Source organism: Alligator mississippiensis, chromosome 4 (genome assembly GCF_030867095.1).
Source record: "Alligator mississippiensis isolate rAllMis1 chromosome 4, rAllMis1, whole genome shotgun sequence".
Taxonomy (NCBI): domain Eukaryota; kingdom Metazoa; phylum Chordata; order Crocodylia; family Alligatoridae; genus Alligator; species Alligator mississippiensis.
The window spans coordinates 247,146,927-247,174,256 of NC_081827.1; the positions used below are offsets into that span (position 1 = coordinate 247,146,927).

The 27,330-nt window shown below is 45.5% G+C and overlaps 1 protein-coding gene across 2 annotated transcripts; it reads left to right on the plus strand.

Moving 5' to 3' along the window:
• The first annotated feature begins 144 nt into the window (after positions 1–144).
• IQCB1 (IQ motif containing B1) lies at positions 145–27,273 on the plus strand. Of its 2 annotated transcripts, XM_059727483.1 has the most exons (15): positions 145–223; positions 549–722; positions 4,895–5,008; positions 5,963–6,125; positions 7,391–7,520; positions 10,684–10,777; positions 12,321–12,420; positions 13,595–13,767; positions 14,717–14,826; positions 18,186–18,295; positions 23,672–23,814; positions 24,272–24,420; positions 24,895–25,026; positions 25,409–25,565; positions 26,475–27,273. In XM_059727483.1, exons 3-15 carry the CDS (start codon positions 4,909–4,911, stop codon positions 26,702–26,704), a joined length of 1,791 nt encoding a protein of 596 aa, XP_059583466.1. In that variant the 5' UTR covers positions 145–223; positions 549–722; positions 4,895–4,908; the 3' UTR covers positions 26,705–27,273. The 2 variants fall into 2 exon arrangements, with proteins under 2 accessions (XP_059583466.1, XP_006264572.3); XM_006264510.4 differs by lacking the exons at positions 145–223; positions 549–722 and adding an exon at positions 755–859.
• Positions 27,274–27,330: the final 57 nt, after the last annotated feature.

Sequence of the window (27,330 nt, forward strand, 5' to 3'; positions counted from 1 at the left end):
CGCGCTCTCGTCACTCCGGGCAGCGGGGGGGAGGAGCCTGCATGCAAATTTTGGGATGGGCCGGTATGCAAATGTACCCCAGGGGCTGAGCCGCCGGTTGGCTGAAGCAGACGTGACGTAAGGGGGGGGTCATATGCATACGGAGCCGTTCGGAGGAAGTGAGGCCACCTCGGTCCGCGGGGGGAGGGGCCTGCTAGTGGGGGGTGGGAGCCGATAACCTGAGGTAGGGGGGCCTCCTAGTGGGGGGGAGGGGCCTGGCAGTGGGCTCGGGTAAAGGTGAGGGGGAGGGGCCTGCTAGTGGGGGAGCAAAGGTGGGGGAGGGGCCTTGCAATGGGAGGGGCCTGCTAACCTGAGGGGCAAAGGTGGGGAAGGGGCCCTGCTAACCTGGGAAAGGGGGAGGGGCCCTGGTAGTCTGGGGTGGGGGAGGGGCCCTGCCTGCATGGAGCTGGGGTGCAGGCCTGGGAGGGGGGCTGCGGGCGAGCGTGGGGCGGTGCTGCTGGCTTGGTGCAAAGCGCAGGCGTCTTCACACTTCTCTTCTCCCCCGACAGCGCCCTGCAGACGCCCGCCTTGCTGTGCGCTGGCTCGCGCCCTGCCCGGGATGGGGCCCGACCTGTTGGCCCGCACGCTGTAGCGCCCTGCTGCCCGCACGGGCGGAGACCGTCCCGGAGAGGCCACGGCGGAGACCTGCGGCCCTGGGGAGGGGGCCGGAGCCAGGAAGCGGGGTACGTTTTCCTCCAGGACTGAGGGGGCGAAGAAAGGGAGCGAGAGGCTGACACTGCAGTTCCCGCGAGCCGCGTTTTGCGCAGAGATCTGTGGGGCTGTGAAGGACCTCCGCGGTCTGGTCCAGCCCTGGCCCGAGGTAGGATCCTACACCATCCATCAGGGTTAGGCTACATGGGGGGCAAGGAGAAAGGGATTTGGTGGTAGGGGTCTGCTACAGACCCCCACATCAAGGGGAAGAAAGAGATTCAGGGCTCCTGAGGCAACTCTCGGAGACCATAAAAGCTAAGGAGGCGGTAGTCATGGGGGACCTAAACTACCCGGACATCTGCTGGGAGACGCAGACAGCAAGGTCCCACCGCTCACGCAGGTTTCTAACCTGTGTACAGGACCTCCACCTGACACAGGAGGTGCACGGTCCCACTAGGGGGAATGCCATACTGGATCTGGTATTGGCAACGGGATGACATGGTAGCGGACATCCAGATCGGTAGCCATCTGGGGGACAGTGATCACCTAATAATAGAATACACCATAAGACGGCGAGTGGGTAAGGTAACTAGTAGGGTGAAAGTGCTAGACTTCAGGAAAGATGATCTTAGTGAACTCAGGCGATTAGTCAAGGAAGCACTGCAGAGTAGGAGATTTGAAGTGATGGGAGCCCAAGAAGGGTGGCTGTGCCTTAAGGAAACGATCCTTCAGGCACAAAGCAAGACGATCCCCGAGCGAGGCAAAAGAGGGAAAGGGGCCAGGAGGCTTCCCTGGCTGACCAGAGAAATCCAGGGCAGCCTACGGGACAAAAGGCGAGCACATAAAAAGTGGAAACAGGAACAGATCACCAAAGATGAATATACCTCCTCTGCTCGTGCATGCAGGGAGGCAGTTAGACGGGCCAAAGCTATCATGGAGCTGAGGATGGCAACCCAAGTAAAAGACAACAAGAAATTGTTTTTTAGATATATAGGGAGTAAAAGGAAGGCCCAGGGAGGAATAGGACCCCTGCTAAATGGGCAGAAGCAATTGGTGACAGACAGGGAGGACAAGGCTGAACTCCTCAACGAGTTCTTTGCCTCAGTGTTCCTAAGCGAGGGGCACGACAAGTCTCTCACTGGGGTTGTACAGAGGGAGCAGCAAGGCGCCAGACTACCATGCATAGACCCTGAGGTGGTGCAGAGTCATTTGGAAGAACTGGATGCCTTTAAGTCGGCAGGCCCGGATGAGCTCCATCTGAGGGTGCTGAAGGCACTGGCCGACATCAATGCAGAGCCACTGGCGGGAATATTTGAACACTCGTGGCACATGGGCCAAGTCCCGGAGGACTGGAAAAGGGCCAGTGTGGTCCCCATTTTCAAAAAGGTGAGGGCAACTATAGGCCAGTCAGTCTCACCTCCATCCTTGGCAAAGTCTTTGAAAAAATTATCAAGGCTCACATTTGCGAGAGCCCGGCAGGACAAATTATGCTGAGGGGAAATCAGCACGGGTTTGTGGCGGGCAGATCGTGCCTGACCAATCTAGTCTCTTTTTATGACCACGTTACGAAACGCGTGGACACAGGAGGAGGGGTGGATGTCGTATACTTAGACTTCAGGAAGGCCTTCGATACGGTATCCCACCCCATACTGGTGAACAAGTTAAGAGGCTGTGATGTGGATGACTGCACAGTCCGGTGGGTGGCGAATTGGCTAGAGGGTCGCACCCAAAGAGTCGTGGTGGATGGGTCGGTCTCGACCTGGAAGGGTGTGGGCAGTGGGGTCCCGCAGGGCTCGGTCCTTGGACCGATACTCTTTAATGTCTTCATCAGCAACTTGGACGAGGGAGTGAAATGTACTCTGTCCAAGTTTGCAGATGACACAAAGCTATGGGGAGAAGTGGACACGCCGGGGGGCAGGGAACAGCTGCAAGCAGACCTGGACAGGTTGGACAAGTGGGCAGAAAACAACAGGATGCAGTTCAACAAGGAGAAATGCAAAGTGCTGCACCTAGGGAGGAGAAATGTCCAGCACACCTACAGCCTAGGGAATGACCTGCTGGGTGGCACAGAGGTGGAAAGGGATCTGGGAGTCCTAGTGGACTCCAAGATGAACATGAGCCGGCAGTGTGACGAAGCCATCAGAAAAGCCAATGGCACTTTATCGTGCATCAGCAGATGCATGACGAATACATCCAAGGAGGTGATACTTCCCCTCTATCGGGCGCTGGTCAGACCGCAGTTGGAGTACTGCGTGCAATTCTGGGCGCCGCAATTCAAGAAGGATGCGGATAACCTGGAGAGGGTCCAGAGAAGGGAAGCTCGTATGGTCAAGGGCCTGCAGACCAAGCCCTACGAGGAGAGACTAGAGAAACTGGACCTTTTCAGCCTCCGCAAGAGAAGGTTGAGAGGCGACCTTGTGGCTGCCTATAAGTTCATCACGGGGGCACAGAAGGGAATTGGTGAGGATTTATTCACCAAGGCGCCCCCGGGGGTTACAAGAAACAATGGCCACAAGCTAGCAGAGAGCAGATTTAGACTGGACATTAGGAAGAACTTCTTCCCAGTTCGAGTGGCCAAGGTCTGGAACGGGCTCCCAAGGGAGGTGGTGCTCTCCCCTACCCTGGGGGTCTTCAAGAGGAGGTTGGATGAGCATCTAGCTGGGGTCATCTAGACCCAGCACTCTTTCCTGCTTATGTAGGGGGTCGGACTCAATCTATTGAGGTCCCTTCCGACCCTAACATCTATGAATCGGGTAAACTCTGGCTGAGGTGACCGTCAGCCCTGACGCAACACGAGACATAGCGCCGTGACCTGCCGCAGGTGAAGCGGGGAGTCACGGCAGCCTACACCCCGCTTCTGGAGCAGGTAGTTAATATCCGCTCGAGTGCTCCTGGTAGGCGGCCACAGCCCCTGCTGCAGAGGGAGGCAAAGCCCCGCACAGTCCTTACCAGCCTGACCATGGGCTGAAATTCCTTCCTGACCCCAAATCTGTGGGGAGGTGCTAGGCTTCCCGGCCCGTGTGCACGTGAAGTGGAAGTTAACCTCTGGTCACTCTTTCCTTGAGGGACAAGTTGCTGCAGCTTAGCTGCCGCTTACCGTGGAGTAAAACCGTACGCAAGGGCAGTAATCGCAGAGTAGCTGATTCATGACGAAACCCTGCTCTGTTTTACCCCGTGGTGAGTTGTTCATCAGGTCACACCCTAAGAAGATAGACAGTGTCTGCACCAAAGACATATCGTCCAAGCCTGTGCAGAGGACTGGGGCCTAAATAAAAAGACATTAAAAAGGAGGGGGGGGAGGGGTGTCAGCGGGGTGGGGAAGTATTTTCCCATTTTACAATTGAATTGCAGACAAGTTAGGTGAATTGTCTGAGATCACTTTGTCTATGGCAAAGTGAGGAGTTTCATACATTTCGTAGACATTAGGGCTGGAAGGGACCTCACGAGATCATCGGGTCCAGCCCGAGTTCTTAAGATTGCCAGTCCAGTGCGCCGAACTAGCTTGTTTTTCTGCCTTCCTTCGGGTTCAGGAGCATATTGGGAGCGTAGGACAAGTACTAATATTCAGCTTTTTAAAGAAAACATGTAGAATGGCATTCTCAGGTGGGGCTTGTCCCTTTTACGCCAGTCACACCCCATTATGGAAGGGAGATGTGAACTGAGATCGATCCTTTATTTGTTTTGAACCAAACCTATTTTAGCTAGTTTTAATATTCTTATTTCTGTCTCATGAGTCATCCTAACCTGTTCTGTTTTACAACTCCTGTTGGCAATGCATTATGAATATGCATGTGTAGACAGTCTGAAGAGCAGAACGTTTGTTTCTACTGATGAGTTTTGTATTCTTTCAGATTTGTCAAACTTTGATTAAGAGAATAGTCATGAGATGAGATGAAAAGGTTGTTCTTGTTTCTTCAGCCTTCCTATTCTCCACTATGACCTGTGCCAGAAATCTTGCAAGAACACTTAAGGAATCAATTTTCAAATGGGGGGTGTGTGTGTGTGTGTGTACGTACCCAGTATCGCACACAAAAATACATGCACGGCATATATATGCACACATGCACCTGGTACAGATTTACTAGTTTTTTTCTCTGGACAATATCTTAGTTGATTATTCCTTTGGTAAATAGTTCAGGGTGTGATGTATATTAGTTTTGCTGATAGCTACTTTTGTTTTCTGTCTCCTTTTATTAAATTACAGCAAACGCATGCAAAATGAAGGCAGCAGCTGTAGATCCCAGAATATTGGCTCTGGCCGCTCAGGTCACTGAGAGCTCCGATCAAGATGTTCCCATGTTGCTGTTGAAGCTAAAAGGTAAATAAAGATTTTTAATGTAAAAGGTAGAGGATTGTTGACCAGAATTGTCATTAAGATGAAGAAAGACAGTGGCCTCTTTCCTTGAGGACATCTCTAGGGACTGCAGGTAATTCTGCAAGGCTGATGACATGGAACTTCTTGCAGATCTTCTGAAAGTAGCATTTAACTTGGGAACCAGAGAGGAGGCTGGGATGGGAGAAGAATGGAAGGGTGCCTTCTGTGTAGAAAAGGATCAGCACCTCTGTGATTTTTCTCTTCTTATCTCTTGTTGCTGGTACAGTTCCTGTAAAAGTCATGCTGCTCCTGGGCTGGGATCCACCCGTCTGAGAGGGAACTGAATGCATGTAGCTAGCAAGGGTGGTGGTGATACCAAGCAGGAGACATAAAGCTAACAAATCATCTCACCAACTCCAGTGAGATCCACTATAGCAGTGTTACCGCGGCTTATAGAAATGGTGGGGGCCAGCTGCATCCAGGTCTGATATTCAATTGCAATTATAAGCAAACCAACAAGAGTTCTCTCCCAGTTAATATTCATCATGGTTTTATTTGGAGTAGCAAATTCATTCATGTGCCCTATATCCCAGATAATACATCATATTTGCTCACATATAACACACTTTTCCCCCCAAAAACCAGCTATTGGAAGTTTTAAGTGTGCATAATATGTAAGTAATACAGAATGAGCAGGTTCTGCCTTTCAAAAATGGGCATATTATAGTTCAGTGCCTGTTATATGCAGTAAAATACAGTATATGCTCTTTCTATAGTCTCTTGAGTGTGTAACTAGAAAGCAGAAACTGAGCTTAATTACTTATAATAATTGTAGACATATAAATTTGACATTATCATTACTGATTTTAGGTATGCACCTTTTGTATTTGGAAATATAGCTGTTTTTTAACTGCTTTCCTGACCCTTAGAAACTTTTTTCTCTCTTTCATTTCCCAGAAATTTTGAATAGTGTTTCTTTGGGAAGTAAACAGTCCCAGAAAATTAAACAGGAGCTCTATTACTATGATCTGATTCAGTATTGTGTGTTGGTCCTGAGACAAGACTACTCTCGACTACAGGGGGGCTGGGCCACTGCTGCTCAGCTAGCAGAGGCTGTAAGGTAAAATGCACCGTGACTATAAAATTGCTTCCTCTCCTTTCCGTCTTTCCTCTTACTGTTTTCTTTTCAAGCTGGTCTGTGTACGCTGTTGTCCAGAACAAGGCTTGCTGTCCGGGAAAGTCCAGGTTAGCATGGAGGAGCAAAGAAGTCAAGCCAAAGCCCACTGGTCCTGTTGACCTGATATAGAGTGTATTTCAGTATGCTGGGCACCTGCTTGATGGGAACAGTTCATAATTTGGATTTAGCCTTGAGTTTTTGTGAAATGTCTCCATCTTCTTTACTCTCCCCTCAATTTAAACTGTGTTTCCATTTCCCTAACCCATCAGGCAGTTAGCTCTCATTTTTATCATCCCTTCAGTAAGAGTTTTTAATATTCAGAGTTTGCTAGGAGATGCAAAATTAATCATCAAAGTAATATGGAATACTGTTGCTGTTTCCAGATTGGATGACCCAGCCTGTATAAACTACTTCTGCTTCCAGGCAAAACAATTTTATTTTAGTCATAAAACAGGCCCTTTTGTAATTAAATCTATCCCAGCTGCATGCCCAGAATTTGTTTTCCATGAGCCCTTCAGATGAACAAAACTCACACAGGATACATTCAGGGGAGGCAAATGGAAAACAAGGTTCAGTTGCATTGCAAAACAAACTGCACCAAAAGATCATGAATTATTTTCTTCTGTTTGTCCAGCTGTAGTGCAAAGCAAAATAGAAAAATTGCCCATGTGCCTAGTACAAGTTTCTTCTAAACATATTCCTTCTAAGGTACTAATACAGAGTAAATATTAAATTATAAACTTGAAACTCAGGCTCCTAAGCTCAAATGCATTCTTCACAAAAAGGAAAGTTGCAGAGTAAACCCCAAATTGGTGGGGGGGTTAACTTTTTAGTGCTTTTACTTTTAAGGGGGATTTTCATTTATAAAACCTGCCTCCACTTTCTGATAAGTCCACCTCTCCTGTTGTTTCATAGTGCCGGTTCCTGCAGCATGTAGACAAGTAGAACAGATAAGAACATGTCCCCTGAAGCTAAAATGGGCAATCTACCCAAGCCGTTGCTTAGGCTAGGGTGTGCCATCCCCTCTCTCATAACCCAATGCTTCTGCTTTCTTTGAGGTAGATATCTGGGAGCTAGTTGCAACAGTTGACTATTGTTTGGTGTTAGAATATATGTTCCAGTAAGGCGTGCACACTCTAGTGATGTTTATTCACTTGCTTTTGTTCAAACAGACCCTATTGAGTTCAGATTGTGCTTTTTCATTGCAGTCAATGTTGCGTAGGATTAGAGGTGAAAGACAATCCGGAGGAGTTTTACGATAAATTACTTCCTTCAGCTGCACAGAACCTCTTGTTTTTGGGAAGACGTCTGCAAGCCCGGTTTATTCGAGCAATCAAGGTATTTGAATTGCATATTTAAGTGAGCAGCATGAACATTTTGTAACCTTTTGGCAACATTTCTAAACTCCTTTACTGAATTAGCAGGCCTCAGCTACAGATATGCCATACTGTAGAAAGGTATTTTACAGAAATTACGTTATTTCTTTCTGTTGAAGTTAACAGCTTGCATTGGAGTCTTGAAAATATAATCTTTTGTCACAGAACGTTTCCTCCATCTTGCACATGCAAATCATTGTAGGCTTACCCATTGGCACTTGGCTTCTACAAACAGGTAATTCTGGGGAAGAAAACAGTTGTAAAATAGAAGGACAGAAGCCCAGCAAAAACAATGTGGGTGCGTACAAGTCATGACAGAGTCCTAATATACGCAGACATGTACACACACACACTCAAAATAATGAGCTCCACCTTGGCAGCTGATTTGGTCTTAGCACTTTATTTAGCTATGCAAAAAACACCCCCCAAAATCCAAAAATGGTTTTATTTGGAAAGATGGCCTTGAGGAACCAGGCTCGAAGTCAGAAGAGCTGGAATCTGAATTTGGCCAAAATTTCCCAGATGGAAGTTCTCTGAACTGGTAGTTTTAAAATGTTTGCCTCTTTTTCTAGAGAGGGGAACTACTACCTTCTTGCTCCAGAAGGACATTTATTGCATGGCAGAACTCTCAGTTTTTTAAAAACTGTATGAGTTCATAGGATCAGAAGATAATACCATTATAAATGAAGTAACTCCTATACCACCCAGGTTTTGATTGATTCTATTCATATAACGTTTCCCCTTCACATCCCACTTCCTTTTGGCTGATTCATTCCTCACAGTTAGTCAGAGTTTTCATACACTGTATTATGTTGGACACCATATGCTTCCTGAGAAGTGATTATGTATCAGCAGTATGACATATTCTGTTAGTTTGGTTCTTTTAAGTGCAATTCAGCACTTGTGGAAGCTTTCTGATCAACATCCCTGGAGACTGACGGCTTTAGTCTACCCACTGCATGTAATTTTCTCTACACTTTCTTATTATGTGCCTCAGCCCACATGCTGCTGAATCATCCACTTCGGTGCAGGATTTTTCTTGAGGGTTTGCATGATAGACTGTAGGCCAGAACTTAAACCTCTAATTATGTGGTCCAGAGTGAACCAAACATCAAGCTGACTCCTCACTCTGCAGGGTTTTGGGAATCCCATTGTACCAGACAGAGCTTCAAGGCTAGGTGACACTTCCAGCCTGCCTCAGACCTCTGAGATCTTTGTCCATACGTTCCTTCTAAGCCTTGGCATTCATTATGCCTGTATATATGTGGGCTGCAGGGGGTTATCAGGAGAAGAACAGATCCTCTAAAGAGGGTGTGGATGAAGGTGGGGAGGACAGCATCCAGTAACCTTTCCCTCAGTACTGCTTTTCTCTGAATTGCCTTGCTATGTATTGACTGCCAGTGGACTGGGAAAGGCCTGTGTGTCAAAGATAGTCAGGTACTTAATGCTATGTAAATTAAATATTCTAGATATACCGAGTCTTATTCTGAGCTATTACCATTGTAAATTAGATCAAAATTAGGCTTGCTCTCTATGCGTACTTCAGAAGATTGAGTTAGCGCCTTTGTAAATCAACAGACCATATTTTCTCACATACAGCATGCCCCAGATTAAGATCTGCACCTTGTTTTTCAAAGGCAGAAGGGGAAAAAAGATCTTTCCTTGTAGGAAATAACTGACTGGCAGCAGCTAGAGAGCCAGGCCCGCTTGTTGTTCTCCTCCCTGTGGGTCACTGCAGATTTTACTTTCCATTTCGCCCAGAGTGGCAGAAATTGGTTGTACCATATTTTTCACATATAAGGTGCACTCCCATTTCTAGAACCAGGTTTTGGGGGAATAGGTGGGTGTTGTACGCAAGAAAATACACTATTTGCGTAACAGGTAGCAGATATACTAAAAAGTCAAGCCGTAAAGTTATCTTGCATCTCCCTTTGCCACTAAGAGCCAAATACAGTGATACAATGTGCATGAGCATTGTGAACAAAGCATAGAGTACAGGATTTACTGTCAGATTGTGTGTGCACAATAGCCCGTACTCTCCGACGCATGTGAATCTGAATCATAGGAACGTAGGAGTGGAAGGGACTTTCTGGGTCAATCCCTGCCTTGGTGGGCATCCACATAATCTAATCTCTGTTGTAAACTGATCAAGCTCCATCTACTAGTTTGCTTTTTGGCCTTACTCCTCCTGTTCAGGGGCTGGTTCATTTTCTTACCCTTCTGATGACTGAAAACCATCTTCTGTTTTTGAGTGTGAATTTGTCCATGGCTAGTTTATATCCATTTATTCTTGTGCCACCAACTTCTTTTACTTCCCTGGTGTTTAACAACCTTTGTTTTGCCGGTCTAAATAACTCATCTTCCACATGACAGACAGGCTTTCTATTCCCTCGATCATCCTACTAATCTTTCTTTACTCATGGTTCAGTTTGATGCATAGGGAAAGGGTGTCTTAGGTTTTTTTTGAGTTCTTGCTCTGCTATCACAGGCAGGCACATCAAAGCACATCATACAGTCCCTTTCATAATCCGATGAAACTCCATCATAAAATTTGTGTTTGTTATTACCTCCTACTTTTGAAAGGCTGTCCCAGAATCTTGATATGCTGATGGTCGGGGACTTTCTTCTAATTTCCTGTCTAAATATACTCTTGGCCAATATGTATCCATTTTTTTCTTATGCAGTATTGTAATTTATCTTAAATAACATGTTTTCCTCTTCCACGTCTACCTCAAATGTATTTAAAGGGGCTATATTATCTTCTCATAACCTTTCTGGGCTGTTAGACATTGTTTGGGGAATGAACAGGACTCTTCCACCCTTTGTCCGTAATGATGTTTGCCAGCATGGCTGCCTTGTTGGGTTCCTAGAACTTAAACGTTTATTCAGTTTGCTGCTTTTGGCTTATCTCCCAGTAGGGAGGACTAGCAAGCTACTTTTTATTTAGCCCCTTCCTTCAATTTGTCTGGCTTGGGAAACTCTATTAGTGGTTAAAATTTCTGTTGATGTAGCTCTTAGATTCTTTAGATCACAAAAGTCTTCCCACCATCTGAATACACAATCCACAGGGAAGTGTGTACGTGTTTATGCATGTAGGTATAATGTACACGGTTTCTTTTGTTCAGGATGAAGAAAAAGGTGAATTTTTACGCTGTTTCAGGATAGTAACCGATGCCATCTGCTGGCTGTTTGGCGGGCATATTCAGCTAACGGAGTGCGGTAAGAGAAAGTGTTGGGAATTAAATGCATCATAACATTTCTATGAAAGTTGTGAATTTTAATGTAATTACAATGAAGCAGGGTTGTTTTTTTTTACCAATGCTTATTTGTCATTTATTTTAAATTGGTCTCTTAAATAATCTATTATAGAGACATCCATATAACATAACAACAACATTGGTCATGAAAAAAGCAAATATTAAAGAAAATTAGCATGTTCTATTATGGTTTTGGAGACATCAAATGTAGCTTTTTTTCTCCCACAGCCTGTCTAGTAATTGTTGGTCTTAAAATCAGAGGGTTTTTTCCTAGTAAAATATAGCTTGGACATTCACCTCTCCCTTCTTAAATGATTTGTTCATGGGCTCAGGAGTTTGTCTTATTGCACCGTCTGTCCTTTTATACAAGAGGATAAATTTGACAGGGTGTACAGAGCACAAATATCTAACGAAACGGAACTATAACATCAGCTCTCAGTAACACCCATTTTAAATTCCACTGACTAACCAGACAGCAGAATTTGGTTTTGTCAGAAAAGGTCAGAGATCTACCTTAGCCCAGATAACCCTTCAGTTTCTGTAGTCACTAGCACAGCAGGTAGTGATGTGGCTAGCATCACATTCAGCTGCTTTTCTCATTCTGGGCAAGGCTCAGTTCATACCTCTGGGGTCGCAGCAAGACACCTTCACCTCTTGTGCCCCTCTCTCCCCTGTGTCAGTATTTGACAAAATCGTGGGGAAAAAATGCAATACGTGTGATATGTGTAAAAATTTAAATATAACAATCTAAATTAACTGAATAATTATGAAATGAAAATAACGGGTCTGATTCTCCGGTCTGTTTTACTGAAGTAAAAGAGATGCAGCTTTATGGAAGTTGATGGAGTTGCACTGAATTAAGAGATTGGGGTTCAGGGACCTAGCTACTAAAAAGTATTGCCTCATACGCTATTGCAGGAGCATCAAATATACAGCCCACGTGCCAGATCCAGCCACAGAACTGTTATCTGGTTTGTGGGGCTCTTAGAGGGGCTGGGAACTTGGGGTCAGTGTGAGCAGGGGGCCCCGCTGCCAAACTCTGGGGAACAGAGCACCATTGGGGATGCATGTCAGCAGTGGGGGACAAATGATGTTGCTTGCTCCACTGCTGGGCTTGGGTCTAGTCTAGTCTGGCTGGGCAGGTGAGTCTGAGACACGTACGCTACTCTAAAAAGAAACTTGACTTTTGCAGCTTCCTGTACTTGAAACTTTTTTACAGTGTTTCATCACAAGTATTCAGGAATTTCCACCAGCACCAGAAAAACCCAGTGAAAGCAAAACCTCTGGTTACTGATACATTTTACTCTTCCCAGTCTGTTTCAGCAGAAAAAATTGCAAAAAAAGACAGTTAACTTGGAACACAGTGATCCTGGTTTTACTTGCTTGGAAATTGCTTTATAGTTCTGTGAATTTACTGTAGTTCTTAAAAAGGACCGGCTATTTGACTTTAAATCTACAGCTTTGGTTATTCCTTAATTTTCTGTTTCTTTGTTTTTTTGTTGCAGTGCTGAAGAATGATCATTTCCTGCAGTTGCTGATGACAGATGATGTTGAAACTGCAACCGCAATGATGTCTATGTTACGGAATATTTTGAGGGTCAACAGGTTTGTTACTTTCAAATCATTCTATTCATTTTTTCCTTTTTTTGAATTTGACATTTAAAAATCCACTTGATACTGAATTTTGGAAAATAGAAGCATTTGTATACAGAACTCGTGCTGTCTCTGTCTTGTAATAGCTTGAGCTTTTGCTGTTGACGTCTTAAAATAGACGGTTTTCTATATCCTTACATTGCTTTGGGAATATTTTGTTTTGTTTAGTTCTTACAGTAATGATAGATTCCAGTGAACTGAACTATGTCCTCAGTTACGGTCCTGGCTGCTGTTGAGTCACCTGTGATTTGGGGCAAGTCAATAATCTCTCTTTTCTCCAACTTAACGTTCTGCAAGCAGAATTCACTAGCCTACCACAGAGGGGTATTTTAAGGTGTATTTTTTTCCTGCATAGTGCTTTGAAGATGGAAAGGGCAACGTAAATTGACAATTGCTAGTAGTGGGATCCATGTGTCTGAGTAAAGAATTGGTCCATAATGTCCCTGTGGGTGCCTATACATGTGCTCCAGGTTGGTGGGGGCCAGGGGGGAGAGCATTTTAATTAGAGCGGCTCGTAGGAGCTGCTGTAATTCAAATGCCCACAGCGTCTTGTGTATTCAGCATCCTGCATTTCAAAATGATGGTGAGGGCACTTTAACTAAAGCTGGTTCAAGCTTTAGTTAAAGCCCCCCTGCCACTATTTTGAAATGCAGGATGCTGAATACACAAAAAAATGCTGCAGCGCACTGGAGCATTCTGGTTAGAACACCTCCAGCAGGCTCGATGGATCGAGTCTGCTCTGACGCTTTCTAATCTGAATGTGTCGGAGCACATGTAAAAGTGTCCTATGGCTCTGACACAGAAAAGTGCTTTAGCACTGAACTCGCCAAGATCTCTCTCAAGGTGACAGCAATTAAGCAAAATGTCTCTTTCATTCCTGGATCACAGCTATACCTATAGGAAATGTAAATCCAACATTAGCTAGAGAGACATTGGAATAGAAGGACCTAACTGCAAAAGACTCCTCCTTCCCCTGCTCCTTCCTATACTGGATCAGATTATTGGTTCTGCAAGTCATGTATTCCAAATAATTTAGTGCCAAAGCCTCCAAAGAATGAAACTGTTATTGAAATAGGAATACTTTGTAACATCCCTAATTCTGTCTCTCTTCTTTTTTTCTCATTAGTGCTGTTTTGCTTCAAGTAGATGAGAAGATTCTTCATTCTATTTTAAATGAACTTGTGTATAAGCTTTCATCCACCACCAATCCTGTCATTGGAAATGCTGCTACAAAATTGTTGCTGCTAGTGGCAGAATCTCACCCCCACCTCGTGAACTTACTTAGTACCCGCTACAAAGGTTTGTCTTTCTACTTCTTGTGTTAGGAATGAATTACACTGGATGTGTCTACATGAGACATTTACTGCACAGTAGGCTAATTCGCTCCACAGTAAAGGTCTTGGCATCTACGCATGCAGGGCAATTAGGCTGGAGTAAACTAATAAACACTGCAGCGGTGTAGTACTTGTAAGTACAAGTACTATCCTGCTGCGGAGTTTTTTTACTCTGAAGTAGTGCATGTGTAGATGCTGATGGGGCTGGCTGGGACGTGGGGGTGCTTCAGTGTGGGGGCTGCCTGCCAGCTAGCCCCTCATGCCTCAGCCAGCCCCACCACGGCATGTTGAGCTGGGTTGGAGCAGCCCGTGGGGAAGCTGATCCCAGGGCCCCTTGCCAGCTGGGACTGCTCTGACTCAGCTCAACATGCTACAGTCCTGGGCACACATGTAGACGTGGTGCCCAGAAGCAACAAACTTCAGCGCGATAAGCACCGGAGTTTATTGTGTCACATTAATATGTATGTATATACATGTCCACTCAGTCCAGAGCAAACAAGTTTCGCTCTGGTGAATATGGAAGCAGTTCTCATGACGCTTAGCGTTTATGCAGTGCTTTATATCTTCAAAGTTCTTTGCTGACTTGATGATCAGACATGAAAAACCTATTGATAGTTTTATCTGGCAGTCACATAGATGTAACTTTAGATAGTCTGACTACAAAGCTGTATCTTCACACAACAGTTTTGCAATGATGGCAACACCAGCTAATCATTAGTAATGTTTTACATTGAAACTCAAAGATAACTGCTTGCCTTTACATTGGGGCCTGATTTAATGTTCCTTTGCAGTCAGTCAAATGTACAATAATGTTTGATCCTCATATTCAGTTTTATGGTCACTGGTTTGAAGTCTTGAAGCCAAATATTCACCTGAGCAATATAACATGCTAACTTTTTTTCTCTTTCACCTAGGATTAAAAACTCTGCTCAGTAAGCAGTGGGCTGGCAAAGGATTTGGCAGGGATCTCAATCAAATTTTAGACCTGCTTTACTCAGAATCCTACCAAGAAGGTGATAACCAGGTGTGGAATTTTAAAGAGAATTTTCTTTTATCTTTTATAAAAGTGGACTTTTATTTGCTTATGTTAATATACTTTTACTACTTTGATCCACTTTTCGAAGTTCACAATGCATACATATCTTTAAATTTACAACCTTTGCATTTTCTTCTCTGCCACTTCTGAGCTTTCCAGTACTGATGACATGGCAATCAAGAAGTAGTCTTGTGGTTACCTTACTGGACTGGATTTTGAGATCATTTTGCAGCTTAGCAACATACTTCCTGTGCAATCTTGTGAAATTCTCTTAATCTAGTTCTCTTATCTATAACAGACCAAAAATAATACTCCTAACTTCACAATGGCATTGTAAAGTTGGTTCTATAAATGCTTGGGAGATAGTCAAATACTGGAGAGAGTGAGAGACCATGTAAGTAGAGATGACCATGGGGAGACGACCATAAGGAAATGTGGGAAATTCATTTGGGACACTGCTCCGCACCCCCCTCACTCTCACAAGTTGGAAGGAGGAGGGCGGGGGGGCAGCGTGCCAGGCAAATACCGGTGGCTGCCTGCCCACCTGAAAGGTGCTCTGTGCCACTCTTGACTCCCGGCCAAACTGCACCCTGTGCCCTTGCATTTCTGGGACATAAATTATAATTCTCAGCAACTAGCTGGAACCAGCCTCTGAAATCCAGGACTGTCCCAGCTAAACCAGGACATATGGTCACCTTACATATAAGAGAAAAGAAGTGGTCTGTAAGAAAACCTACTAGGCCAGGGTAGGGAAATTATTTGGACTGGAGGGCCACTTAAGGAGTTTTGGTGGGCTATTGAGGGCTGGAGGGGGCAGGGGTGCTGACTCAGCCTCCCTTCACGCCTGTTTATACTACCCAGCACAGCAGGGGAATAGGGTGCTGGGGCCAATTGGTCCTATCCAGCCCTGGGGCTGACCACCCCACACCCACTGCCAGGGACACTGGACAGAGCAGGTGAACAGGCAGGCGGGATCTCCAGGGAGTCTAGCTCAGGACCCGTGCGGGCAGGTCACACTTGGCTGGGTGGATGGGATGGGGCCACAGGCAGGCAAGGAGTGGCGTCCAGGAGTGGGACAGGTAGGTGGGGCCAAGGCCAGGATCATGGGGCAGTGACAGCGCAGGCCTGGGGCAGAGCTGCGATCTGCTCCCAGCATGTCCCTTTGACAGGTGCAGATTCTACAGGCAGCTGCTGTTCCTGCCTGCGGAAACAACGCCTGTTGCTGGGATGTGTGGGGAGCAGATCACGGTTCTGCTCCAGCCCTGTACTGGCGCCACCCTGTGTTCCCGGCCCCGCTTGCCCACCCTGCTCCTGGACACTGCTCCCTGTCCAACAGCAGCCCCATCCCATCCTCCTGACTGAGTGTGCCCTGCCTATGGGGGTCCCAGGCCAATCTCCATGGAGACCCCGCTGGTCTGCTTCATCCAGTGCCCCTGGTTGGTGGGTGCAGGGCAGATGGGCCAGGGTACCTGCGCAATGGGGCTGGGTCCAGTGGCAGTGACAAAGATGCTGGCAGCAACAGCCGGAAGGACCTGCCACTGAGGGTGCTTCTGGGAAGCAGAGTCTGGCTGCTGAGCCACCCCTGCCCTGCTGCTGTGCTGCCCAGCCCTGTGTACTACAGCTCCTGGCATGCCCAAGAGCCACACTTGGGGATACAGCTGTGCTTCACACCAGGCAGCACCTCTGCATCTGGGGCCAGGAGGACCGAATGGATGCACCATGGCCTGGGCTGCCCCCTGCACCTGGGCCAGGCAGGCTGAGGGACCTGACACAGACCTAATAGAATCACTTGGTGGGCCGGATCCATCCCACGGCCGTATTTTGCCCACCCCTGTACTAGCCACAGCTCCACAAAGATTAGGCATGTATCTCATTTATCTGGACAACAAAATCACCCACTCAGATTTCTCAAAAACATCATTTCAAGGGAGGTCTGTTGATTAGACTAGAGGCGCTGTTCCCCTAACACTGTCTTGCTGAATGCTAGCAATGCTGGTGGCTGAGGAGGCCAGGGCTTTGCTGTATGCAGTACATATTAAGCTTTAAAAAAATGAGTATAACTAAAGTGAGTATTCCTGTCAGCTGGCTTAACAGACTGGCTGGTAGAAGGGAGGTGCACAGGGGTTTACAAGTTTGAAGTGTGATAGAAGAGTTACAGCTTTTACCTTTGTTATACATTGAATAACTAGAGAAACCAATTAGATTCTAATGGTCATATAAGAAAACCAGTGACCAGTTACTACACAGCTACCCATGGAACTGAACCGTATTTCACCACTTGGTACGTGTACCAGCTAGTTGACCCCTTATTGTTGAACCTCCCTATCTTCTTCCAGGAAGATGTCACTTGCTGATCATCTTCCAAGTATGATTTGCAAGACCCTTAAAATTCCCTGCTCATTATATTTTTGGCAGTCCAGCCAAGCCTGGTCACCTTCCAGGAAGGGAAAGGCAAAGGGGGGACCTGGTTAGAAGGTGAGACCTTGGTAAACTAAGGAGAAGGAGTGCTGAAGTTCTTCCTAGAAGCTGGAACTTTGTTGAGCCAGGTCAGTGGCAATGTGTAGGAGGTGCACAGGGGTGTACGTGCACCCCCTGAGAGTGCTGGTGCACCCCCTGACCGGCTGCGCTTCCTGCTTAGGCGATGGGTGGGGAGGCAGAGAGTGCAGCCTATCCCCCAGTGTTTAAGCGCTATAACTCTGGGATTGTTTTAACCTTAAAGCACTGTCCTAGTTTGAAAAATAACTGAGTAAAAATATAATTGAGGTTCCACGTTTGCTTTGTCTCACTGACTCCTAATTATGTTTGCATAGTTTACAGACAAATAATATTCTCTAGTCGCTTCAGTAAACCAATCCTTTGAGTCTTTCCTGCCTATCTAGACTGGATCAGTCTTTACATATCAAGACTTATGCTAGAATTTCTAACTTCAGCTGGAGTATTTTTCTTAGCTACTCTGCTTCTGTAAAAGATGTTGTTAGCAGGTAGGTTTGCCCTCCTGATTCATTCATTTACTACACTGATAATTAACCAGATGATCAGAACAGCTGCCTTTGTCAAAACGTAGGTTTCATGAGATATCTTATTTATAGGGGCTTAACTTGACCCAGCAATTCAGAAATGGTGAATTCCAGTGAAAACTGAAGGCTAGGATTTTTGGAGCTTTTGGTGATATCTTTTATTGGGCCAACTGTGTAGTTGAGAGAGGTGTCAGATTAGCTTTCAGGCTCAAAGTGCCTCAAGCCACTGAGTCAGTTTTAACCAAGCACTCAGATTTTTTCCAAATGTGCAAAAAGTAGAGTTTTATAGATGCTGGGAAAATATTTTACCAATGGATTTGTATATTTCAGAGACAACAAAAAGCAGCTCGTTTAATCCAGGCTGCATGGAGGGGGTATCAGACCAGGAAGAGATTCAAGAAGCTTCCAAAAGCAGTGACTGCTCTACAGAGAAGTTTCAGGTAAAAAGCGTTCAAGAAAACTAATCTAGTGCAAAGAGGGTTTCTGTTCCCAACATGCTGCATGAACAGAAGTAGAATATTTTTTTCTACAGAACAAAACTGTACCTATTACTGCTTTAATTCTATTTTTTAAAAATCAATCAGTTATGAATTTTAACAGAAAGCACAACATGTGGTAGCACGGTGAGCATCCACATTATCAAAAGTTTTCTCCAGCTCTGTTTAGACCTGGATTAACTCATTGGGCCGGATAACACAGTCTGATTTCTAGCAAGTCTCTCTTCTTGGGCTTCCAGATAAAGCAAGAAGCTTAAAAACACACTGTACATTTCTGTGTACTTTTGCTGTATAACACGCTTGACATTTTTTTAGGCGAGGAAAAACTATGCTGATAACAACTGACCTGCTCACGTGCTGCCTGTACTACTTGTTTTCATTGTTAATGGACTAAAGTGGTCTAATAATAAACTTAGGCTCCTTGGTTGGCTGTTATTCAGCTTGGTTAGTGTGTATTAAGGCACACACTGGCTTGTCTGTGCTAGAGTTTTCAAATGTATAGCAAGTTCTGACATCACATCTTACATCCAACCATAAACGAAGCCTTAAAGCAATCTCTTTTATTTGCCCTATTAATTAGGGGTAGCATGTTAAAGGGACTTTGGGGGGATAGAAAGTATAAGAAATATCCCCTGCCCTCAAATCTTTGGCCGTTGTGAGATATGTAGGGAAATCAGAGACATGGAGGCATCAATTGAGGCCTGCCAGCTGCTTCACAGTGCTTCATCTTCTTTCCAGGCAGCCCATTACCACATGCCTAACTCCAAGGCAAGACCACCCTCAGAAGCAGGAGAAGAAACCATAAGAGTTAATGCTGATGGGGAGCTACGTATCTTCTCATAGATATTTCTCTTTGCTTAGGTTGAGTTATAATGCCGCAGAGAGCTGCTCAGGATCCTTTTGCTTAGGGCTTATCTCCCATACACTCTCTTATCCAGCATGCTCTAGCCAGTTTGAGCCAATACTTGTGCACTAACCAGGCACCTCACAAACCTATATAAGACAGAGACCATAGGCCCATATCCTCAGTCTAACTTGTAATATATAACATGGCAGGGGAAGGAGGCCAGGGTATCAATGGGACCATCTCTGGTTTATTTGATTTGTTGTATAATCTATTTAGTATTTGCAAATTTTAATGCATGTCATAGTAGTGATGGAGTGATGCTGTAGCTGTGATGGTCCAGGAAATATGCAAGGGGCAAGGATGTGTGTGTGTGACAGCTTTTTCTAGACCAGCTGCACATTTGGGAGAGATTTAGGCAGACAAGCTTTTGAGTGCAAGGCAGTCTTCTTCAGCTGACTCAAAAGCTTGTCTGTCTAAACCTCTCCCAACCATGCAGTTGGCCCAGTAAAAGCTATCTTACACACACACACACACACACACCCCCCTTGCCTCTTAAATTAATTCATGTAATTCATTTAAGTAATTAGGTGGGGGTTATGTGCATTTGTTTAGTGTACACACACACACACACACACACACATCCTTGTCTCTTACATTAATTCATATAATTCGTTTAAGTAATTAGGTGGGGTTTATGTGCATTTGTTTAATCAGAAGACATTATCATTACTAACAATTATTTTTATTATGGTAAAATCAAGAGGCACTGAGCAGGGTCCTAGTTTCCAAAACATAATTCTAATATAATAACAGCCTTACCACATCTGTCTGTCTGTCCGTAATGCTCTGGGACAATTATGCATGCGTGGCTCAGAGCCTTAGGACAGACAGACGGACAGGCAGAGGCGGGGGCCAAGGCAGGCAGGGCCAGGTTGTGCTCCCCGCTGCGGGGCGCAGGGACTGGCCATATGTGGGCGTGACTTGCCACTGTGGGGTGTGTAGCTTGTGACCATGGGGGAGATGCAGGCGGGGGGCATGGCACGTGGCTGCAGGGTGCCACAAGGGGAGCAGGTAGGGGAGCGCAGGCAGTGCCCACCGAATGCAGCACACAGGCACGGGACCGTGCGCGCCCCGCTGCCCACTCCCTGCGCAGCATCCTGCGGCCACACCCCCCATGCACCATGCCCGCCTCCCACACCAGGAGCACCAAAACAAGGGAGGGGTGTGGCGCGTGGCCACAGGGTGCCACGTGGGGAGCAGGCATGAGGGGTGCTCCCTGCCCTGCAGCCACATGCTGCAGCCAGCAGGCGCTGTCCAAGTCCCCATGCCTGCTCCCCTCGGGGCTGCCTGTGGCCACACACCCCCCCCCGTGCTGCTCCTGCTGTGGCCAGTAGGTACTTCCTGCGGGGTGCGCAGCCACAGGGTGCCACACAGGGAGAGGGTGTGGGGGGGCGCACCCTGCCCCACGGGGTGCAGGTGACAGGTGCTGCCTGTGCCACGTGTGCCCCTTCCCTGCACAGCACCCTGCAGCTGCATACCTCATCACCCACAGGCAGCGGGTGCTCCCAGTGCAGGGGGGTGGGGCGGATGGCCATAGGGGCCCTAGTGGGGAGGGGGGTGTGGGCAGTGCCCACCGGCTACAGCACATGGCCACGAAGTGGGGCACACCTCCCTGCCTGCTCCCTGTGCAGCACCCTCCTTCCACCCCCTTACCCCCCAGTGGAGAGCACCAGGTGCCATGTGTGAAGCTGGGTGCCATGTGTGGTGCGGGGAGTGTGAAGCTGGGGGGGAGGGGGGGTTGTGCACCGCTGGACAGGGAGCACTGGCAGCGCAGGGCAGTGGGTGGTGGCGCTCTGTCCCCCCCGCCCGCTCGCCCGCCCATCATTCTTGACGGGCACTTTGCTAGTATGATATAAAAATGCAACCTCTTCCCCGAAGGTTTACAATTTGTCTTGTTCAAACTTACAGCTAGAGGATTACGCTAAAAAGAAAGACTTTTTCTTGGGAACCTGTGAGTGACAGTTTGAAAGCTTCCTAGAACTTCTATAACCGTACTGCTCTTAGTCAGCAGCTGATGCTGTGACTTCAGGTTTCATTGTATTTATGGAGTCGTGGGGGGGAAAGGGGGATTTTTTTAAAGCCATTAACTTATTAGTTGTGTTTAAATATAGCCGAGACTGAAACTCATAACTTGGACGTGGTTCACCTGCAACGCCAGCTGGGTATCTTAAAAACCCACCAACTCTTCCCTTCTGAAAGTTGGAGGGTCGTACAAATATTTCTCTGTTACAATGCACACTTTAAAAAAACATTGATTTATTCTGGAGGTTTGTCAGGCCCCTGTCACGGGATCAGCTCATCTTCTCTTTGCCCCGGGCCAGCCAATCCATGTTAACCACGCACATGCCAAGTTGGATGTGTTTTAAAGTACAAACAGGTGCTACTCAGAAAGTGGCTGATTTCAGTCGTGAACTACAAAAGGAAGTTTGGCGTTTCAGTTTGCTTCAGTTTGTGGGTGTTGTTCCTGTCAGAGGTGCTCCTGTGTAGCTGAAATGTGGCTTTTTCCCTCTGAAGCTTCTGCAGGGAGTCGGTATCACAGAAACTTTTTAAAGGCCTGACATACAGTAGTGACAGTTTAGCAGATGTATATCTTTGAGGAACCCACCAGAGAGCAGACCCTTCACTCACATTGCTTCTCACCTAGAGAAGTGAAGTCAATGTGTATTTACAAGGGGGGAAAGCATGCATAAGGTTTTGTCAGGAAAACGTCATGAGTCCCTTCTGATCCTGAAGTTTTACACTGCTTATAGATGTATAAAACCATGTGTTTTACTGAATCAGACACACTTACAAGGATTTATCATCTTAAATTGCTGAGGTACACGGGCTTGGAAAGGTCTTTGGACAGTTAGACAGGGTTCTTTGGGTGAATCTGATCTCTTTTCATAGGCCAGCTTAAATAGTTGGAAAAAACTTTTTAGCCAGCTTTTGGGTTGAAACCCGAAAGCTGGATAAAAAGTTTTTTCCAACTATTTAAGATATCTAAGAAAAGAGATCAGATTCACCCGAAGAGCCTTGTCTGCCTATGTCCTTAGACCAACACAGCTACAACTTACACCCCTTTGGACAGTTAGACAGCCACTTCCTCCAAACTGTCTGCTGTATACAGTGCTGTTATTGCAAAGGTTGTGGTTATATTTAGGAGTGCAATCCTTTCAGTCAGTAGGATAGGGAGAACAGGCTATCTCCAGCAATTACAGATAAATAAGGTCTGGTTCCTTGAAGTCAAGGCCTCTGTTTTGAAGAATGCCCTCCACTCCCCTCCTCCTCCACCACAGGAAGTCATTGAGGGGAAATTATGACCAACAGTCCCCAAGGTTAAGCAGTTAGGATCCAGTTTAGCTGTTCTCAGTGCAGCATCCTCATCTGAGGAATCCCCTGCAAACCCTGCGTTTATCCAGTGCCCAGCGCTCTTGGTTGGCCCTAAGGCACTATTGTAATAAGCATTACAGAACCACCTGAGCGGTGCTGCTAAGGGCCAGTGCAAGCCACTGAGCTGTACCCTTCCATTAGTGATACTGATGGACAAGAAAGGCCTATCAACATTTCTCCTGGAGGGTCGTCACTGAGAAGGATCTAATTTAAGAAAGAAGCAAGGATTTCTTAGGGTGGTATCTTTTACTGGACAAACTACGTTGTTGGGATAAAGTTAGACTAGCTTTCGAATGCAAAGAATTCTGTGTCAGATCTCTGCTGGCTTCCTGTGATCAGAGACCTGATGCTTTGCATGTGAAAGCTTGTCTAACTCCATCCCAACACTTGGTCTAATGAAAGATATCACCCTAAGAAATTCTTGACTCTCATATAAGTTCTGGAGTCTGGACCATCACCACTACAACATAACTCTCATACTACCTAACTTAAGAAATCAGCCTTACATAAAGGAGTGTGTGGTTCTTTTGTAGACAGAAAAAAACACTACTCATGGTTTTGAACAATGTAAAGCACAGGCCATACGTAGAAAATGGTGGCTGGTGCGCTGAAAATGCATAGATAATTTTGTGTCTGGTCAGAACCAGATTCTGATGCAAATCACTGATGTAAATCAGTGTGGCTACTCCAGTTTGTGTCAGCTGAGACTTGGGCTGCTATCAGTGCCCTCATTGTTAGAAACTTATCTCAAACCAAACTGCATTTTGTGGTTTGACAGCAATCTGTATGGAGGACTTAGATCTGCTGAACGCTCCAAGACCCTGTGGTTAGATTCTCAAGCATTTGATTATCTTAAGTACTTGAGCATTGGCCTTAGAGGAGCTTTAGATCAGTGCCAGGGGTTTGGATGGCAGCTCACTCTGTGGGTTTTGTGACAGACCATTCAACACAGAAGGAAACAGAGCCTGGAGATTAGTTCCAAATGTGCTTTTGAGAATGTAAAGGCTTAGGCTAATTCTGAATATGTCCATCTATTGCAGAGCTAAACGAGAACAGGGATTGCAGCTTTTAAAGAGGCAAAAAGAAGAGGAGGCCCTGAAACAGCAACTGCAGCTTCAGAGACAGAGGGCCATGAGACACTTTCATGAACGGCAGTTGACTTTACTGGAGATAGTCCATCCTAGTAGGATTGATGTTTAATTGTATCAAAAGCTTCCAATGTCCAGGTGTCCAACATAGCAGGTTTTCATACAAGTAATTCCCAAGCCTACGTATTTGCTGTCTCCAAGTTTCTGGTGGTGAACACCTTCACTCTTTTAAGGCTCAGTAATTGCATCAAAGCCAAAGTGGCCTGAAATCTCCTTATCTCAGAGGTACAAGGGTAAAGGTAGATCCTGCCTCTTTGTGCTCTTTAAAGATCGTGAGGCAGTTTTATAGCTTCCCCGGGGGTTTGTTCCTGCAGTAACCCAACATAGAGTGTGGGGCTTTGATTCAAATGAAGTGTCACCAGCTGTCCCACCAATGATGTTTTGAACGTTTCTTTGGGGTGGTCTCTAATGCAAGGACTAAAAAGCCTAATTATATTTTGCTTGTGGGACCACAGCCCCAGTTGTATAACTGGCTTTCTGTTATTTCCTTAGGGGAAGTCGATAGGCACAAGCGGGAACTAGAAGGAAAGTCAGCACTGACTATCCAGAAACTCTGGAGGGGATATAGAGCAAGGAGAAACTTTCATCAACAAAGACAATCCCTTAAGCAATATAAGGCAGCTGTCATTGTTCAGAGAACAGTAAGTATATACACTCTGTTCTGGCATTAGACAAGATTGAGTGGATTATTGCAATCTCTTATAAGGCACCACTTGTTTACTTCTATACATGACAACGGAGCAAGAATTTAGCAACCAAATGTTAATATATTCAGAAAGTGATTGATCAGAAAAACAAGCTGGAGCCTCGGGTTTCTGAACTATTTAGAACTAGCGTAAACAACAAAATATAGTGCAGATACATAACTAGAATATACTTTGAAACCAAAGGCTACAGTCTCCAAGCTGTTCACATAAGCCAAGAATGTAGTGTAAATGTTGCAGCTTATGCCTGAGTGTGATCACTCAAGACCTGCCTCTTCAGTGTGAAATCCTAAACTTCACCTTAATGGATAGCACACTGGGACATTTTTGCCCTTAAAAGGATTTGAAACAGTGCATGAAAACAAATCCTTTGGCTATGAATGCCATGGTCTTCTGCCTTCTTTTATACAGGTTCTTAAATTTTTGGAAAAACAGCGAAGGAAAAGGGAAGCACTCTCTCCTTGGAAAGAGCCCAAGGGACTCACCGAAGAGCAAAGACTAGCGTTTCAGCAGAAGGTGGATGACTACATCAGACTGCATCCGGTACATCTTTGAGAGATGTTTTCGTTCTACATTCTTCACCCAACATAGCACATTAGAGAGATGAAATATGTAACTCTGATGATGGAGATAACCCGTATGAGCTACGCACACATTAATCCTGTTTATTTCTTTTTGAAAGCCAGATTCCAGAATCATTTTTTACCATCAATCTAATAAAACAGATCAAAGTAAAACCTAATTGGAAAACTGTCTCCACTTGATGATGAATTGCTTTGGAGTGAGAACTCAGGAGGAAGCAGAATTATTAAGTTTACAAATAGACAAAGAATGCAGATGTCGTTTTTGGACGTTAATCTGCCCACAAAAGATTGCAAATGATAACCGGTTCCTAACACTGACAAATGACACTGTTTTCCTCCAGGCTTCCCAAATGTCAGAAGAAATGAGTAAGGAGCTACATCTGCAAGCTCAGGAAAAGCTGGCACAGTACCTGCTGAGGAACAGCCTGGATCGTGGAGCCGATCAGCGCAGGCAGGCCTTGCTAGCACAGGTCAACACTGATGCAGAGCTGCTGATGAGTATGTGTCTGTCTCAGGTCACTGTTTTGGCAACCGCATGAACTCAGCAAACAGAGAAAAATGGGATTATGCTGTGAAAACCAGTGAAAGCAGACTTTCAAAACCACAACCTCTTTTCTCTGCAGTAGTAAATGCTGTTATATTTGATTTGTCCTTGCCACACGAGAGCTCAAAAATCATATGTAGTATCTCCTAGGTTTGCCCATGTGCCTGTAGGTCAAGTGAATTCAAACACAAGAAGGGTCCTACACTTTAGTTCTTGGTGCTGTCCTTGCTCTGTTTGTAATGTGAGCCAGCCATTTTACAATCATCCACGTTGCTTTTTGGTTACCAGGAATGAGACTTTTTATACAGCTGTTTTCCCTGCAGAACTAGGGCTGACTTTGTTTTTCCACTTTTCTGCAGCAGAATTAGACTAATAATTGATGCACGTGCGCCCCTTGCTGGTGAGGAGCTTTAAGGGTTGAACTCTGAGTTAGGGCTGTGCTGACCACTCTGGATTGGGAAGGACAAGTAGAGTCATTGAATGAGAATTACTGGGAATTTTCGTTTCTTTGCGTATTGTTGGAAACTGTACTTAACCACACTAGTTCAGTGGGCCGCTAGGTTCAGGTGGACCACCTGTAAGCAGCCAAACCAGGCAAACATTAGAAACTTACTGAACATCATTGCTTAATCTGCCATTTGCTGCATAACTGCAGCATGATGCTAACTAAGCATGGATATCAGCAGCCACAGAGACTGAGCTTGTGGTGGGGTGATGCGGGTGGTGTTGTCCTCCAGGAGAGTGAAAACTCTGGGGTGGAGGTCACACTGTGCAAGGAGGATAGGCTTCAGAGTGGTGACTTACAGTCATTTCCCCTTTTCTAAGAACAGAATTCCACCTTGTTTTCCTCTTTGTTGTTACAGATGCTCCAAGATTGGTGGAGGCCACAGAAAAAGATCTTGAGGTTTTTATGAGTCGGTCAATCCCTATAGCATCCAAAGCCAAGCAGTCCCATAATGCCATACTGAAATGCACTCACTGGCCCTGGTGGAAGAAACTGGAAGATGAATTTGTGGAGGATGATGCAGTTCCCGATGATGTTCTGACTGCTCAGTTTGGAACTCTCTTTATTGGTGGAACGAAGTCCTCCTAGTTAACAGGCAAAAAGGAAGAGTTGTTTTCTGACCCAGGGTCATATCCCACACTGCAGCAGCTGTGTTCAGCATGTGCTACAAAAAAGAGAACTCATTCCTGTCCTCAGACTAAGCAGTGACCAGCATCAAAGACTTATTTATTTGCAGTGCATTTTAATCATTCTTTATATATAGAGAGAGAATCCTTCTACATCTACAATAGAAGATCCTATATATATATATATATATATATATATATATATATATAGGATCCTATATATAGATTCATAGATTAATCTTTGAATCTATATATAGGATCCTGTATGTCCATTATATATATATATAATACTTAGTATGCACCATGCTAGCAGTAAAACCACATCCTTTGGGCTGTCACAATTTGGATTCAGGTCCCGTAACTGTTCATGCATCTGTGTGCCTGCTATCTTGCATTTGTTGGTTTTAAAATAAATGTATAACCCAAGAAGAATTTTTCATGAAATAACCCACAAAGAATTTAATCTTTGGAAACCTCTGAGCTATAGTGTTTCAGTTTCCCATTCCGTAAATTAAAGTGCTGGAACAGGTGCTTGAGGAAACAGTACTGTATTTTTTTTCTTTGATTGCATCAGCACTCAAAATAAGG

Bases quoted from the DNA above. Each gene is read 5' to 3' on its own strand.
- IQCB1 (XM_059727483.1), top strand. From the start codon at position 4,909: ATGAAGGCAGCAGCTGTAGATCCCAGAATATTGGCTCTGGCCGCTCAG. The intron at 18,296-23,671 runs GTAAAAAGCGTT...CATCTATTGCAG, and splicing joins GCTCTACAGAGAAGTTTCAG to AGCTAAACGAGAACAGGGAT. The intron at 24,421-24,894 runs GTAAGTATATAC...TCTTTTATACAG, and splicing joins CTGTCATTGTTCAGAGAACA to GTTCTTAAATTTTTGGAAAA.